Below are 17,076 nucleotides of genomic sequence, written 5' to 3'. Positions count from 1 at the left end.
TTCTCCTCCTGATCATGGAGGAATTCACACAAATACGAGTGAATTCACAATCGAACCGCAGAAAAACGCACTTCAGTGAGAGCAACCGCCATCAGCGTTGCGGGGGCGGCGGCTCTCGCGCCGTTTCCAAGGCGCGGGCGAGTCTAGGCTCAAGCTCGCGGTGATTGTGGAAAGTAAGTTCTCGCGAGAGTGAGTAGGTTGCCATAGATACGAAAAACTTAACTGCGGCCGCCGTGGGTAAGACAGTTTATCCCTCCTCGAAAACTGTCTTCCTGGCCTCCCCCACCTCAGCCCCGCGGCCACACCGCACCCCGTCACCCCAACACCAGGCAGCGGACTAGGTCCCACCCGAAAGCCCCTCAGCCCGCCTCTGGCTTTCCTGTCAGCGCGGGGCTCGTCACGCTGAGGCCTGCGTGAGCCTACTCTGTGGTTCTTTCTGCCCGGCAGCCCTCCGACGGAATTTTGAACTCCTAATACTGTAAATAAGACAGCTTTTGGTAAAAGACCACAGAAATATAAAGTGTTGCTGTCGTTCGAAGGTGAGGCGTTAGGTGCTCCCGACCGGGAAACCTAGACAAGGAGGCATTTGAAGTGGGTCAATAGCGTTCCTCTAGTCACGATGGGGTTGCGGGGGAAGGAGGAGGAATTTCAAGGGGAAGAACTAATGCTGACGTATAACATTGACTAGATGTTGGAATCTTAAATAACGAACTCGGGCTGGGTGATGGGGCAAGGCTGTCCAGGTTTCAGAGGATATGGAATGGGACGTTAGTGAAGTTTGTACGTTATTACGGTATCTACCAGCCTCTCTTTCCATTCTCCTCTTTATTCCCACACTGTACTCTAAACCCACCGAGCTGCTTGGCTTGCCTCCCAGCACTCTCTTCCCCACAGCCTTTTACACTCTCGCTTCTACCTGTAGCATGATTCCCTTTTGTGTGTTGCATTATTAGCTCCAGGTTGCCTCCCATGGGTTTTAGGTCCCCACCTCAGCACTTCCTTGCTGTAAGGCTAATCATAAAATGACAGTCTTCTCTGAACGTGTGTCCTTTCTCACTGAAATGGAGATGAAGGAGTCATCTGGAAGGGTTTATGCATATAACATGTGGGAAGCTATGGCACACCGTCAGAGCATCCATCCCACAGATGATAGAACTCCTAGTCTATACAGAATTCTTTCTTCTAGATTTTACATTTCTTGAGGTTACAGCGATTACATTTTATTTCTTGTACCCTCATACTTGCCTTAATGAACATTAGTTAAATGGACAATTCTTTTTTTAAAAGATTTATTTTTGTTTGAAAGGAAGAGTTAGAGGTTTTGCATCCACTAGCTCACTTCCCATATGGCTGCAATGGCGGACACAGGGGCCAGGAAGCCAGGTGCCAAGGAGCTTTTCTGCTCTCCCACATGGGTGCAGGCGTCCAAACACCTCGGCCATCCTATGCTTCCCTCCCAAGCCATTGGCAGAGGGATGGATCAGAAGTGCAGCAGCCAGGACTCCAACCTGGTGCCCATGTGGGTTATCAGTGCCATAGGCAGATGTTTAGCTCATTGTGCCACAGCACTAGCCTGCAAGGAACAATTGTGACAGAAGTAGAGTGGATTAGAATTAAGAAACTGGAGTTGGCAGGACAGAATGCATTTGTTAGAGTACAGCAGAAGGATAGCAAAGGCCTAATTTGTGCAATAATGGTTAAAAGAGAGAATATGACAACAAAGGGGCACTTCAGATGTACACTTGACAAGGGAGCTTGCAGTACCATGTAGGTTCTGGAAAAGCCCAGGGATATGATTTTTTGAACAAGTGAGTTGGAGGTTTGAGGTGAGAGAAATGACAGAGTGCCTGCTAAGAGGCAGAATAAATAGAATCAGAAGGTTGTAGAGTGTAATGTATAGCATGTTCTCATTAAATGTTTGAGTTGTATAACCAAATTTTACTTTGAATTGAGTCAGAAAACAGAACCTTTTGAAAAAACACAAACACAATTTTGAAATTCTGTGTCTTTAGTGTTGTAACTAGACAGTTACATCTGACTAAAAACATATCCGGAGTCTGGGCTGTGGTATAGCGCGTCTGTTAAGCCTATGCCTGCAGTGCTGCCATCTTGTATGAGTACTGTTTTATGTGCTGGCTGCTCCACATCTGGGCCAGCTTCCTGCTGATGAGCCTGGACAAGCCATGGAGCGTAGCCCACATGCTTGGACCCCTGCACTCAAGTGAGAGATCCAGAAGAAGTTCCTGACTCCTTGCTTTGGCCTAGTCCAGCCCCACCATTGCAGCCATCTGGGGAGTGAACCAGCAGGTGAAAGATTTCCATGTCTCCTCTCTCTGTAATTGTGATTTTTTTAAAAAGATTTATTCATTTTTATTACAAACTCAGATATACACAGAGGAGAAGAGACAGAGAGAAAGATCTTCTGTCTGATGACTCACTCCCCAAGTGAGCCACAACGGCCAGTGCGCGCCGATCCGATGCCGGGAACCAGGAACCTCTTCCGGGTCTCCCACGCGGGTGCAGTGTCCCAGTGCATTGGGCTGTCCTCAACTGCTTTCCCAGGGCACAAGCAGGGAGCTGGATGGGAAGTAGGGCTGCCGGGATTAGAACCGGCGCCCATATGGGATCCCAGGGCTTTCAAGGCGAGGACTTTAGCCGCTAGGCCATGCTGCCAGGCCCTGTAATTGTGATTTTCAAACAAACAAACAAAAAGATTTGTCATGGGCCCAGTGCGATGGCTTAATGACTAAATCCGTAACTTGCAAGGGCCAGGATCCCATATGGTCTCCAGGTTGTGTTCCAGCTACTCTACATACAATCCAGCTCCCTGCTTATGATAGGCCTGGAAAAGCAGTGGAGGATGGCCCAGAGCCTTGGGACCCTGCACCCACGTGGGGGACCCAGAGGAGGCTTCTGGCTCCTGACTTTGGATCAGCTCAGCTCTGACCATTGTGGCCATTTGGGGTTTAAACCAGCCAATGGAAAATCTTGTCTCTTCTTCTCTGTAAATCTGATCTACCTTTCCAAGGAAAATAAATAAATCTTTAATTTAAAAAGTCTGTCAGGGCTTGTTTTCCAAAGTACTACCATCCTAATTGCTTTCAGAAAACATTTTTGTAAAACAGACATTAAGGAATATCTTAAAGGAGCTTTGGAGATTTAAAAAACTTGTCACCAAAAAACATTTGTGAGGTATGTGAGGCTGGGGTGATGGTGTTCCTTCTCTCTGTCTTGCAGTAATTTTGTGCTTAGTGGTTAATTGCATGTATAAGAATCTTCTTGGCACTATCCCATGGAATTATCCTTGTAAGTAGATCCTAAAACTCTGTCTGTCCAGCAGCCGAGGTTGGAAAAGGGTTAAAAAAAATCCTGGGCCTGGAGTTTTCTAGGTTCTGTCCTGGGGCTGGTTATTTGTGGTATAATGTGGGTGTTTTTGTGTCTTTGGTACATGAGCAATCAGATTCATTGTCTTAACAGAGACCAAGGAAAACCAGAAGGACTTTGCCCAATTGCTGATATGGAGCAGGTGCCAGCCACAGGCAGACTCGTGCAGATCACTGTGGCCGATGGATATGATGTGGTAACGTTGCTTTGGGAAGCCTTCAAAGCCCCTGGTGTGGAGGCATCAGTGGGTTATCGACTTTGATCCTCAGTATCGTATTGTTGGTCCACAATCAGTCACATTACTGTGTGTCTAAAATACCTAGAAATTTGAGTGCCAAGTATAACCAGTGAAGAAGAGGATTTAGTTTTCCTGGACAGCAGCAGTTCATATGTAATTTTCTTTTCTCCCTTTCTTCTGAGAAGGATGTGAATTACCAGTTTCTCCTGTGGTTAATTTCATTAGATGAATTTAACTGATAAAATAGTCATGTAGTGTAGCTTCTGAGTTAGGAGAATAATTAGATGGCAAAGTGTTCAGTATTATGGGGCTCTAAAAAGCTCATTCTGGAAGCATATAAAATTAATGAGCTCCGCTTTGTTTCAAAATGTATGATTTTCTCAGTTGTTTGAATGTTCCAGCACATGTTGTTATTATCGGGTAAAACGTATTGCACGTTCCTTTTTCACACCTCCGGCTTATGGCATCTATTTGCCCATTTTGTATGTACGATGTGAACAAGTAGGTAACGCTTTTTATTTAGCTCAAATCAAGACAGAGCCCCAGCTGTGCGGGAAAATTCCAACTCTGATTGTGACGTGCTGTATCTCTGCCAACAGAAAGGCTTTAAAGGAGAAACTCCAGTTACCTTTATTCGTGCGGAATTCAATCAGGTGGTTCTGGGAGACTCTGCCAAAATAACCGTTTCTCCAGAAGGAACTGCAAAATACAACTTCACCAGCAGTTTTGAGTTTAATCCTGAAGGGGGGATCACTTTAGATGACATCGCCCACAAGCCTGTGTTCTGTAAGTACCTGTGTTTCTCAACAGGATACAGGACCTGTTAGGAGGGGCTTCTGAGGTGTGTAGTAGATGATGTTGGGTACCCACCCAGAATTTACCTCCATCCCATAGGCATAGTGCAGTGTCCTTGCTCCTACCTGCTCCTGCCAGAGTCACCGTTACATGCTAATTTTACCTGTTTTTGTCAAAGACCTTTTGATACATGACTGAGCACTTAGCCTTTATCCCCTGCCCTGAGCTGGCGGCATCGCCTCTTTATGTCGGTATTACCATTACCAAGATTAGGAAAAAATGAAAAGCAGAAGCAGAAACAGATTTTGGATATAGGTATCCTTAAAAATTATAATAGCATGGTTAACAGTTGTTGAATCTAGGTGGTAGTTTCATGAGTATTCATTACACAATTTCACTTTTTCTGTATTTAAAAAATTTTAATGAGCGTTAAGCATCAACAGTAATGCTATTGTGAGAAACCTCTTGTATATCTGGATTGTCTGAGGGGCACTCCGAGGACTGTAAACAGCAAAGATCCAGAACAGTGTCTCCAAACTCAAGATTATGATTCTTCAGTCATTCTGGAATTGAGGAAAATCATGACCAGTAATTTTTTTCTATATCAAATATATCAGTAATTTTGATTCTATATTGGATAGAATAGAAAATACCTAAGCGTTTTAAGATAGTGAAGATTATTCTTACTATGAATCTTTTATATAATCACATTTATCACATATGTGCATACATGTGATTATGACATATAGTCCAGTTTTTCTTAAAACTTACTGGCTGGGTGGTTTAATATCTTCCACCACAATTCATTGTGCTGGTACCTTGTCTCATTTAAAGTTCATTTTTCTTAAATGTCTTTGTCAGTGCAGCGCATGCTGCACTTTGATTATCTAATGGATGAGTTAGGACTGTCCATTGTCTTTGTTTTGACTTTTCTAGTAACCATGAATGAAGTTTTGCCAAAGGAAAAGAAACAGAAAGATGAGAAGACCTTGGTTCTTGGCCAAGCGGTGGTGGATCTTCTTCCTTTGCTAGAAGGTTAGATATGTGAGTTGCCCAAAAGAGAAATACCAAGAAAGGATATAGTTTAGATCCAGAAAAATGCAAAAATTAGCCTCTTATTTGAAGGACTCTAGGCGACAATGAACACATTTGTCTTTGTCTTCCTTTGCTTCCCTTGTTGTTTGCTCTGCAGGAGAGAGTTCGTTTGAACTGAAGGTTCCATTGCATCCGGTTCTGGGCTCACCCTTAGAAAATCTTCGACCAGGTGTTAAGGTAATCAGAGTTTTCACCCTCAGCATTTCAATCTACCATTTATTCCAACAAGTCTGTCTGCTGTTAAGGTTAAATTTAACTGAAGCTTGTTCACTGGGGATCTTTTTGTAATACATTTAGTGCTGGATTCTAGGAGATTAAGTAAGGCTGAGTCCCACACTTACAGAATTTACAATATACATACCATGAATTATAACCTGGTGTGATAAAATGTTGGTGGTGTGTGGGACATCTGGGCTTACAGCAGGCATAGGTTCCTTTGCTCAGGGTAGTTGTGTTAAAGCTTTAACCACGGGAATGTCTTCTGAGCTGTGTCCTGGTGAACTAAATAGTCCATGAAGGTGTCTAACACACTTACAGGCATGGTAGCCTGCCTGGGTTGAAGACTTCTAATTCAACACCTTCAGATCAGAGCCCTCTCCTGAATTTCAGATTTTACAGCTGCCTTATGGATTTATCTGTAACAATACGCCACTAGCACCTAAAACTCAGTATTTCCAAACTGAACTCAGAATCTTTCCTCAAACCTACTTAGCTTTTTAAATCATAGTTTTTTGGGGCCTGGCGGTGTGGCCTAGCGGCTAAAGTCCTTGCCTTGAAAGCCCCGGGATCCCATATGGGCGCTGGTTTTAATCCCGGTGGCTCCACTTCCCATCCAGCTTCCTGCTTGTGGCCTGGGAAAGCAGTTGAGGACAGCCCAATGCATTGGGACACTGCACCCGTGTGGGAGACCCGGAAGAGGTTCTTGGTTCCCGGCATCGGATCGGCGCGCACTGGCCGTTGCGGCTCACTTGGGGAGTGAATCATCGGACGGAAGATCCTCCTCCTCTCTGTATATCTGGCTGTAATAAAATGAATAAATCTTTTTAAAAAAATCATAGTTTTTTTATGTTTATTTGAAAGGTAGAGTTACAGAGATAGAGGGAGGGACAGATAGATCTATCCACTGATTACTCCCCAACAGACTGGAAACAGCTGGAGCTGGGCCAGGCTGAAACAAAGACAGGAGTTTCATCTGGGTCTCCCACATGATTAGAGGGGCCCAAGCACTTGGACTATCTTCTGCTGCTCTCCCAGGTGCATTAACAGGGAGCTAGATTGGTGCTAGAGTCTCCGGGACTCAAACTAGTACCCATATGGGATGCTGGCATCATAGGCAGTGGCTTAAGCCACCACTCCCAAGTGTTGGCCCTCTGCTGGATCATTGATGAAGCCTCCTCTTCCAGTTGAGCCTATCCACTGCTTGTTCTATAATTTAAATGTGAAACTTACCATATCTGTTCCTCTATTTAGTATGGTGTGGTTTGTGGATTTATTCACTGCTTACATGTTTTTTTTTAAAGATTTATTTTTATTACAAAGTCAGATATACAGAGAGGAGGAGAGACAGGAAGATCTTCCGTCTGATGATTCACTCCCCAAGTGAGCCGCAACGGCGGATGCACGCCGATCCGATGCCGGGAACCAGGAACCTCTTCCGGGTCTCCCATGCGGGTGTAGTGTCCCAATGCATTGGGCTGTCCTCAACTGCTTTCCCAGGCCACAAGCAGGGAGCTGGATGGGAAGTGGAGCTGCCGGGATTAGAACCGGCGCCCATATGGGATCCTGGGGCTTTCAAGGCGAGGACTTTAGCCGCTAGGCCACGCCGCCGGGCCCCACTGCTTACATATTAAGGACCAAATTCTTTACCCTCCTTTGTAATGGGGAGCCGTCCACTTCTTCACCCCCATCTCTATGCACTACTCTTTTTTCTTTTCATATTCTAGAATTCTAAACTATTTACCCATACCTGAACTGAATATGCTATTTTGATTTTTTTGTTTGTTTGTTTGTTTTTTCCCCTAATGTTTTTATTTATTTTTGTGTTTTTTTTTTTAGATGGGAAACATAGTAAATACATTTTTAGTTTTCTGGAAAATCTCCATACTGGTTTTTTTTTTATTCATTGCTATTTTGTTTTTAAAAAGATTTCACTTATGTATTTTTTTGAAAGATGACTGAGAGAAAAGAGAGAGAAATACAGAGAAAGAGAGAGTGAGAGATAGCATCTATCTGCTTTTTCACTCCTTGAATAAGCACATCAGCCAGGTTGGAGCCAGGATCTCAGAACACCATCTAAGACTCCCATGCAGGTGGCAGGGGCCCATACACTTGGCTTTCCCCCGTGCATGAGTGGGAAACTGCATCGGAGGTGGAGGACCACCAGAACTGAATTGTGCTGTGATGTGGGATGCTGGCGCTGCAGGCCACCGCTTAGGCTAGTGCACCACAACACAGACCCCATACTATTTCAGTCCCCCCTTTTATGCAATATTATTTTCTCTTTCCTTCTGCTTCTCCATTTTGCTAACTTCTCCACTTTTGTGAAAGTCGACTCATGTCACCATCTTTTAATCCTCTGCAACCTGACAACTTATTACTTCCTTTTTGTACACATCTCTATTACAGTGTTTGTCATTAAACATGGAACTAGAACATGAATTTCAAGGTGAAAGAAAGCATGTCATCTTCATCTGTATATGCCTAGAGCTACAGTAATTTGCATGTAATTAGCAGTCAATATACATTTGAAAACTCCTTTGTATATATCCTGTGTGAAATGTAAGAGCTACACATACATATACACATATGTAAAATGTCTATACATACAGCTATAAACATATTTGAAAGCATATTTTCTTATGACAAAGTACCACGTTTAAGTCACAAAAAGAATCATAATATATGGAATAACAATGAAAGTACCCAGTCTCGCTTACCCCTGTGCAACTGCCATTGATATTTTTACATTAGAACCTTCCAATTCCTCTTCCATATGTATTTGTATGCACACTTTACCTCAGTATCATGGAATGGGAGGGTCTCTAGTGAAGAAAATTCTTTGTGTACTCTGACTCCAACTCCCAGGCCCTGGAGAAAGTTACTTTTGTTCTCTGTATGGATTACGTGTCTTCAGCAATGACTCGAAATGCAAATGAGATGATGTGGAAAAAGGAGGGCTTCTGGCAGCTTTCAAAATGCTGCTTCCTTTTGTTCTGTTCCAGCAGTGCAGTCTGGCAGTTAAGGTGTTCGTGGCGGAGCCCTTGCTGACCACAGCTCAGATCTTAGGGGGCAACCTGCTGAAGGTCACCCTGGAGGCTGCCTACTCCGTACCGGAGTCCTTCATTCCCCTAGGGCCTCTGCAAAACTACATGGTTGGTCTGCAAGTGCCATCCGTTGGAGAGGTAACGTTCTACTTTCACATGGTTATCTGGATTCAGGCATGTTTGCATTCATACAATCATCTCTTCCTCACCTACCAAGAATTCATGCAAAGTGTTGCTCTGCTAATATATATCTATACTATGTTTATTATGTACATAGTATATATTACATATAATTTCTATTAATGCACACTTAAGGTAGAAAATATAGGACATTTCAAGTTGTCAAGTTTTCAGTTTGGATTCATTATTTCTGTGCATGTAGAACTGAATTTTGTACAGTACTTTATTATAGAAGTTTTCTTAGTTTTTTTGTTTTGTGCTCTTTGCCGTTTTTCTTTCTCTTTCAATTTATTTTTTTAAAGGTCAGAGTTACAAAGAGGGAGGGAGAAAGAAGCATCTTCATCTGCTGAATCACTCTGTAGATGGCCACAGTAGCCAGAACGAGCCAGGCTGTAATCAGGAGCCGGGAGCTTCAACCGGGTCACCCATGTGGGTGGTCCATGCACTTGGATCAGCTTTTGCAGCTTTTACCAGACCATGAGTAGGCAGCCTGTGTGTTTGACAACACCAAGCATTCATGAGTTGGCATGGTGGTGTAGCACACTAATCTTCCACCTATAGTGCTAGCATCCCATATGGACAGTGGTTTATGCCCCATCTACTCCACTCTGATCCAATTCCCTGCTTATGAATTGGGAAGGCAGAGGAGGAAAGCCCAAGTCTTTGAGCCCTGTACCCATGTGGGAGACCCAGATGAAGCTCTTGGCTCCTGGCTTCAGATGGGCTTAGCTCCTGTCATTGTGTCCATCTGGGAGGTAAACCACCAGATGCAAGATTCTCCCTCCCTCCCTCTCTCTGTCTCTGTCTCTCTCTCTCTCTCTCTCTCTCTATATATATATATATACACATACAGATACAGATATACATGTATATCTGTTCTGCCTCTCTGTAAATCTGCCTTTCAAATAAAAATAACTTAAAAATACCAAGCATTCCACTAATAACACTTCAGTAATCTTTTTATTTCAAAATATATACACTTTTTCTAATATACATTATTTATTTTTGCAGAAAGATTATCCTATTTTATTCAAGAATGGAATTCTGAAGCTTGGAGGGGAAAAAGAACCTGTTCCTCGGCCCAAAAAATGGCCTATTGCCAATATTTTGGCTCCAGGGGCTAATAATATTCCGGATGCGTTCATTGTTGGTGGTCCCTATGAGGAGGAAGAAGGAGAACTCAACCACCCTGAGGTGAGAGAACCTAAATTTTGGAGGTTTTATAATAAAGTCAGTGCATTGACAGATGATAAGCCTTTTGTGAATCATTGTGATTTACATGCATCTGTCAAAATAATGAAACAATTACAAGTCAAAAGAAAACACACATCTAATTCTGATGAAAATGTCTCTTGAAGTCCAGCAAACAAAATGATTTAAATCAAATATGTTCTTTATCTATTTTAAATTTATTTTTCACTATGTAATACTACCATTACAGTTCAAAGTAAAAAAAAAGAAAATATATGCAGTGAAAGTTTTTCTGTTTCTGAATCCTAAATTCTTCCCATTTTATTCTCCTAGTAGTAATCTTTGTTTCTTTTCAGATCCATTTTTTAAAAATCATTTATTTATTTAGTTGAAGCAGAGGGGCACAGACAGACACAGCTTCTATCCATTAGTTCATTTCCCAAATGCCTACAATGTCCATGGCTGGGCCACGGCCAGAGCGGGAAACTGAGAACTCAATCACTTGGTCAAGTGCCACTGCTTCCTAGGGTCTGCATCGGCAGAGTTGGGGTGAGGAGCTAAAGTCAGGCATTGAACCTAGGCTTTCCAACCCAGTACATGGGCACCTTAACTGATAGATCAAATGCCTGTCCTACCTAGTTAAAAAAAGAAAGAAAGAAAGAAATTTAAAAATAAATATATTTGGTTAAGACAGAAGCATCTTGAAAGAAGCAAAAAAAATAGTTTCCTTGCAGAGAACAAAATGGAGTCAAGACTTGAAGTTGACTGGCTCATCAAACAAAAAGCAAGTGCTTATAAGAAAAAAAGAACATTAACAAGAGTTACCACAATTGCATTAGTCTATTCCTGTTGGGGAAATTGTAATTTTTAAAAGTTTAATTCTCAGATTTAAAAGCGCCTCTCTCCACACATCAGCACAGACATCGGGAGTGAAATTGTTTTTCTTTGGGGAGTCCAAATTTACTTGAACTATTCAAAGTCTTGTTATTTTTAGAACTAGAACTTATCTGGAAGGCGCTGCTATTTTTGTTTTATCTTGGGGTATATAGTGTTTTTGCTTTTTAAAAGAGCTTGGTTCGTGAAGTTTTTAATCATGTTGGGAACAAGGGAATATGTGTCACACACACACAATGTTCTTTCTTTAACATTTTTTTTTCTTTCTGTAATATTTTTACCCAAATGAAAGGTATGTCTGTTTATACAAACTGTTAAGCAAATTGTTTTATTTAACTTTATAGTAAATCTTAGAGATTTCCTCATGATACTTTGTGAAGAGCATTCCTTTTCTTCATGTACTTGCTACATGTTGTGACACTATATGGACATTTGCTAATTTAATTAGCCAGTCTCCTACTGGTGAACATTTTGGTTTTTGAAATTGATCTTCCTTTTTAGACCTATTGTATCAGCACATGTTTGTCAAGCACACATAAAATGATTTAAATTTGTAAATGTTTCTAGGACTAGCTGATATTCATTAGTGGAATGTTTATAAGCAAGGATGGTGGAATTCTTTTTATTATCTGACTTGAATATTTAAAAGAGTAGAGATAATGTTAACAGTATTTGGATAACATTCTGCGTTATCTTTTCTCATTATGATAATTGGTGACAATTCTTGCTTACTTTAGATTTATGTCTTAATTTATATGAAGGATTTTATTTTATATATTCTATTTCATATATGTATATTTTATATTTTAGTTTTAGTCACTAGTCCTGAACTGTGATTGCACATTAGAATAACCTAGTAAGTGATGATTTTTAAAACAAAAAACAAAACCTTGATGATGAAGTATATATGAATTTGCTTTTAAAATAATACTAATTCTCAGATATTGATTTTTTTTCAGAGTCCCTAGATCTTTTTTTATATTCATCTAAGGTTGAGAGTCACTGATTGAGGTTATGTGAAATGAATATTTGGTATTTAGCATCAGATTGGTTTGGGGATTACATAAGTAGCTTATAGATTTTATTAATAAAGTACTTGTACTTTTAGAAAAATATTAGTAAATGCAGTAATAATCATCCTTACAGTAGTATAGTAATGAAAATATTGTGTTCAAATTTATTAAAAGAATGCCCCCGGGACAGCGTTTAGGCACAGCAACTTTGGTGTCCCATATCAGAGTGCTGGTTCAAGTCTGTTTCCCTGCTCGTCTGCCTGGAAGGGCAGTGCAAGACTGCCCAAGTACTTGGGCCCCCATGCCCACTGGGAGAGCAGGATGGAGTCCCTGGCTGGCTCCTGGCTGTCCCAAACCTCTCTGTTTTGACTGCTCAGTGAGTGAACCAGTGGATGGAAGAGCTCTTTCTGTCTCTCTTCAAATAAAATAAATGAATAAATCTTTAAACAGTACGCCAAAGATTGAGCAGGATGAAACTTAAGTCACACACAGAGAGCAGAAGTCTGTACTTTGTTATTTTACAGGACAGGGAATTTAGAAACCACGCAGAATGCCTGAAGAAAAGGATTATCTGGGACTTGGAAAGTCGCTGCTACCTGGATCCTTCTGCAGTGGTCAGGTAGGAAAGGAAAAAAAATTGACAAACGATGAGCGTAGGTAGGGAAATTTACGTTTGAATTAAGGTAATTTTGACTTTATTTCTTTTAACCACATCTGTATCAGTTATGTGTTCATCTGCTCATAACAGAGGCATCTACTGCTGGAATCCTAACCAAACTAAGTCTTTCTCATATTAAAACAGTGCCCGTGAGTATTGTGGTACCAAGGTGTTATCAGGTGTCCAGGCCCTTCTTTCTTTGTAGTCTACTTTCTTTAACATGTTCCCTCCACCCACAGGTGGTTTCATATGAGTGCTAGGACTCCAGCCTGTGTATTCACATTCCTGGCAGGAGGTTGAAAGAGGAGTTTGTTATGGTTAAAATTAGCTACATGCTGGCTGTCTTAACTTCTCCTGTGGAACCTTCCAAGAGCCTCACAACCTCTCTTTCTGTTTCATTGACTCTGTTTGGATAGATACCGGGAAGCCTAGAGAATAAACTGTTTTAGTTGCACACATTGTCACTCAGACTAAAGCAGGATTTACTAAAGAACAAGGCATTTGTTATGATGTAGGTGACTACTGTCAGTTTCTGTCACAGTGACCTGGTGATTAGGGAGAGATGTCAGAGCATTACAGATAACATGTACAATCTGAAGGAATAAGTCTGACCTAAGACGACTGATCAGTTGGATTTTTTTCTCTAATAATTTTAGATTTATTTAAAAATTGGTCAAATATTTTAAGTAATTTAAATCTACTTCTAATGATTCTTTTTGTATATTTCTGGATTGTTAAATTAAAAAAAAACCTTAAGTGTATGTTTAATTGAAAGAGCAGCAGAGAGACAGAAATCTTAATTGGGAGTGGTGCTGTAGTTCAAGAGACTGAGCCTCCACCTTCTAGTTCTAGCATCCCAACTGGGCATTGGTTTGTGTTAAATACTCAGCCTCATCCAGCTGCCTGCCTGCGGCCTGGGAAAACAGCAGAGGATGGCCTAAGTGCTTGGGACCCTGCACCCACATGAGAGATGGGAAGAAGCTCCTGGCTGCGAGCTTCTGATCAGTTCAGGTCTGAGCATCAGAGCTGTCTGAGCAGCAAACCAGTGGATGGAAGATATCTCTCTCTTTCTCATTCTCTTTCTCTTTAACTTTCTCTCTGTCTCTCTCTCTCTCTCTCTGGCTCTGCTTTTCTCTGTAAATCTACCTTTCCAATAAAAATAAATCTTTAAAAAAAAAGAATCTTCAATCTTCTAGTTTAATCTCCAAATGCTTGCAACATTGGGAAGCTGTGGCTGGGCCAGGCCACAGCCAGGAATCACGGACTCCAATGAGATCTCCCAACTGGGTGGCAGGGACCCAAGCTCCTGAACTATCATCTGCAGCTGCCATGGTGTGCACCAGCAGGAAGCTGGATTGAAAGCAGTGACAGAGCTCCATCACAGACTCTCTAGCATGTGTGGGAGGTGGGGTGCCCCAGCAGCCAGTTAAGCCACCATACCATAATACATACTACTATACTGTTGGATTTTACTTGCTAATATTTAACTGAGGATAAACTATTTCTGATATTTGGAGCAGTTACCCCCCAGACCCATTCAGAATAAAACAGGAGTCATAGCTGTAATGCAGCAAGTCAGGCTGCTGACACTGGCTTCCCATATCAGATGCTGGTTTGAGCTCCATCTGCTCTGCTTCTGATCTAGCATCCTACTAACATCCCTGAAAAAGCAGCCAGTGATGGCACCTGCCAGTCAGGTGGGACATCTGGGTAGAGTTCCAGGCGCCTGGCTTCTGCCTGGCTTAACTGCACCTACTAGGTAGCCATTTTACAAGTGAAGAAGATGGAAAATTTCTCTGTTTTTTTTTTAAGACGTATTTATTATTTATTGGAAAGACAGATTTATAGAGAAAAAGTGAGACAGAGAGAAAGATCTTACATCTACTGGCCTACTCCCCAAGTGGTTGCAGCAGCTGGAGTTGAGCTAATCCAAAACCAGGAGCCGGGAGCTTTTCTGGGCCTCGTACACAGGTGCAGGGTCTGTGGGCCCTGCGCTGTCCCGTACTGCTTTTGCAGGTAACAAGTAGGAACCTGGAAAGGAAGTGGAGCAGCTGGGACATGAACCAGCACCCATAAGGGATACTGCATGTAAGGTGAGAACTTTAGCCACTAGAGTACAGCGCCAGGCCCTGTCTCTGTCTCTTTATAACTTTGCCTTTCAAATAAGTCATAAATCTTTTTTAAAAAGGATCATTTTTACATTTACTTTCGTTTATGATATTTTCTGATGTTCTTCTTTAGCCATATAGGTCTGAATTTCTTACCCGTAACATTTCCTTCTCTTTAATCAACTTTTAGCATTTCTTGCAAGACAAGTCTACTGCCCATAAACCCTCTCCATTTTTCTCCATTTTTTGGGCGGGGGGGGCGTCTGGAAAAGATTTTTTCTCTTTCATTTTTGAAGGATAATTCCAGTTGATACAGAATCTAAGCTGGTGGCTTTTTCTTTCAAAACGTTCAGTATTTTACTCCGTTGTCTTCTTGCATGGTTTCCGAAGAGAAGGTCCGTGTGTTTATCCTTGTTCCTCCTCTCTGGTTTCTTTCATGATGTTCTCCGTCCTTTCTTCTCTGCAGCATGACTATCACTGGCCTGGGTACAGGATGCTGAGTATTTGTTCTGCTTGGTGTTCTCAGGGTTCCCAAATCTGCTTTGGCATCTGTAATTCATTTATGGACATTTTTGCTTTAGGAGTTTTCTAGCTCTGCCTTCCTTCCTTTCCCCTTTCTTTCCTTCTTTTCTCCTTCTACTGCTTCTAATATTCTTGCTATGCTTATCTTTCGTAATTTTTTCGTGGTTCTGATACATTCTGGTTAGAATTGTTTTTCCATCACTCCCCTTTGTATTCCGATTTCAGAAGTTTCCATTGATACATCTTCAAGCTCACCGATTCTTTCCTCAGGCATGTCTGGTTTATTGCATAACCCCATAAAATGAATTCTTCAGTTTCATTAGTGGTATTATACTTTTTGTTTCCTTGTTTGAGTGTGTGTGTGTGAGTGTGTGTGTGTGAGACAGAGAGAAAGAGAGAGAAAAAAAGAGGGAGCACGTGAAATGGAGAGGAAGAAAGGAAGAGAAGATAAGACAGAATGAGTTCCCATCTGCTGCCTTCCTGGGTTTGCATCTGCAGGAAGTGGGAGTCAGCAGTAGGAGCCAAAAAGCTAACTTAGGTTTCCTGGTATAAGAAATGTACATTTTGGGCCTGGCGGCGTGGCCTAGCAGCTAAAGTCCTCACCTTGAAAGCCCCGGGATCCCATATGGGCGCCGGTTCTAATCCCGGCAGCTCTACTTCCCATCCAGCTCCCTGCTTGTGGCCTGGGAAAGCAGCTGATGACAGCCCAAGGTCTTGGGACCCTGTACCCATGTGGAACACCTGGAAGAAGCTCCAGGCTCCTGACTTAGATCAGCTCAGCTCCAGCCATTGGCGGTCACTTGGGGAGTAAATCATCGGATGGAAGATCTTCCTCTCTATCCTCCTCTTTGTGTATCTGCCTTTCCAATAAAAATAAATAAATCTTTTTTAAAATGTACATTTTTTTTAAGATTTATTCATTTTATTACAGCCAGATATACACAGAGGAGGAGAGACAGAGAGGAAGATCTTCTGTCCGATGATTCACTCCCCAAGTGAGCCGCAACGGCCAGTGCGCGCTGATCCGAAGCCGGGAACCAAGAACCTCTTCCGGGTCTCCCACGTGGGTGCAGGGTCCCAATGCATTGGGCCGTCCTCGACTGCTTTCCCAGGCCACAAGCAGGAAGCTGGATGGGAAGTGGAGCAGCTGGGATAGGAACCAGCACCCATGTGGAATCCTGGGTGTGCAAAGTGAGGACTTCTGCCACTAGGCTATCGCACTGAGTCCTTTATTTTCAAAGTATTTTTTTTTTGGAAGGGAAAGCCAAGCTTAACTTATTTATTTATTTTTACTTTTTAACATTTTGTTTTATGACATTTCATAGGCTCTGGGATTCCCCCAACCCCTCCCCAAAACCCTCTCCCCATGTTAGATTCTTCCACATTGTTGCAGTGGAACAGTTCATATCCAGTCATGACTTTTTCGCTGTGGGCATGTACCATGCATAGAATCCAGTGTCCTATTGTCCAGATAAATTTAACAGTTTCATTGGGAGACCATCCCCGGTCTGAAAGTATAGCTGGCAGAATATCATCCCTCCAATGTAAAGCCACAACACAATTTATACAATCATGGTGTTAATTGACATGGTATTGAGTAACCAATATGTTAGAAAAGGCAAGTTCTCAACCACATCCTGTGACTACTTCATTGACATTTAAATTTTAGTTTACACACAACCAGCTGCTATACACCTTGAAATGGTAATAGGGTACTATAAAGATGTCTTGTGTC

General features: G+C 42.0%; 1 protein-coding gene across 1 annotated transcript in view; it reads left to right on the top strand.

Annotated features, from left to right (window-relative positions):
* The first annotated feature begins 434 nt into the window (after positions 1-434).
* CFAP70 (cilia and flagella associated protein 70) overlaps positions 435-17,076 on the top strand; it is a 56,640-nt gene continuing 39,998 nt past the window's right edge. Inside the window, exons 1-8 of the mRNA XM_058671076.1 lie at positions 435-539; positions 3,478-3,580; positions 4,222-4,408; positions 5,354-5,452; positions 5,610-5,689; positions 8,734-8,913; positions 9,967-10,149; positions 12,578-12,672. Of these exons, the coding sequence (XP_058527059.1) occupies positions 3,518-3,580; positions 4,222-4,408; positions 5,354-5,452; positions 5,610-5,689; positions 8,734-8,913; positions 9,967-10,149; positions 12,578-12,672 (887 nt within the window). The 5' untranslated portion in view covers positions 435-539; positions 3,478-3,517. The remainder of the gene's footprint in view (positions 540-3,477; positions 3,581-4,221; positions 4,409-5,353; positions 5,453-5,609; positions 5,690-8,733; positions 8,914-9,966; positions 10,150-12,577; positions 12,673-17,076) is intronic.

The sequence above is a fragment of the Ochotona princeps genome, chromosome 13, assembly GCF_030435755.1.
Source record: "Ochotona princeps isolate mOchPri1 chromosome 13, mOchPri1.hap1, whole genome shotgun sequence".
NCBI classification, from domain to species: Eukaryota; Metazoa; Chordata; class Mammalia; order Lagomorpha; family Ochotonidae; genus Ochotona; species Ochotona princeps.
Note: the sequence above shows the minus strand (reverse complement) of the source record. Positions and strands in the feature narration are given on the sequence as shown.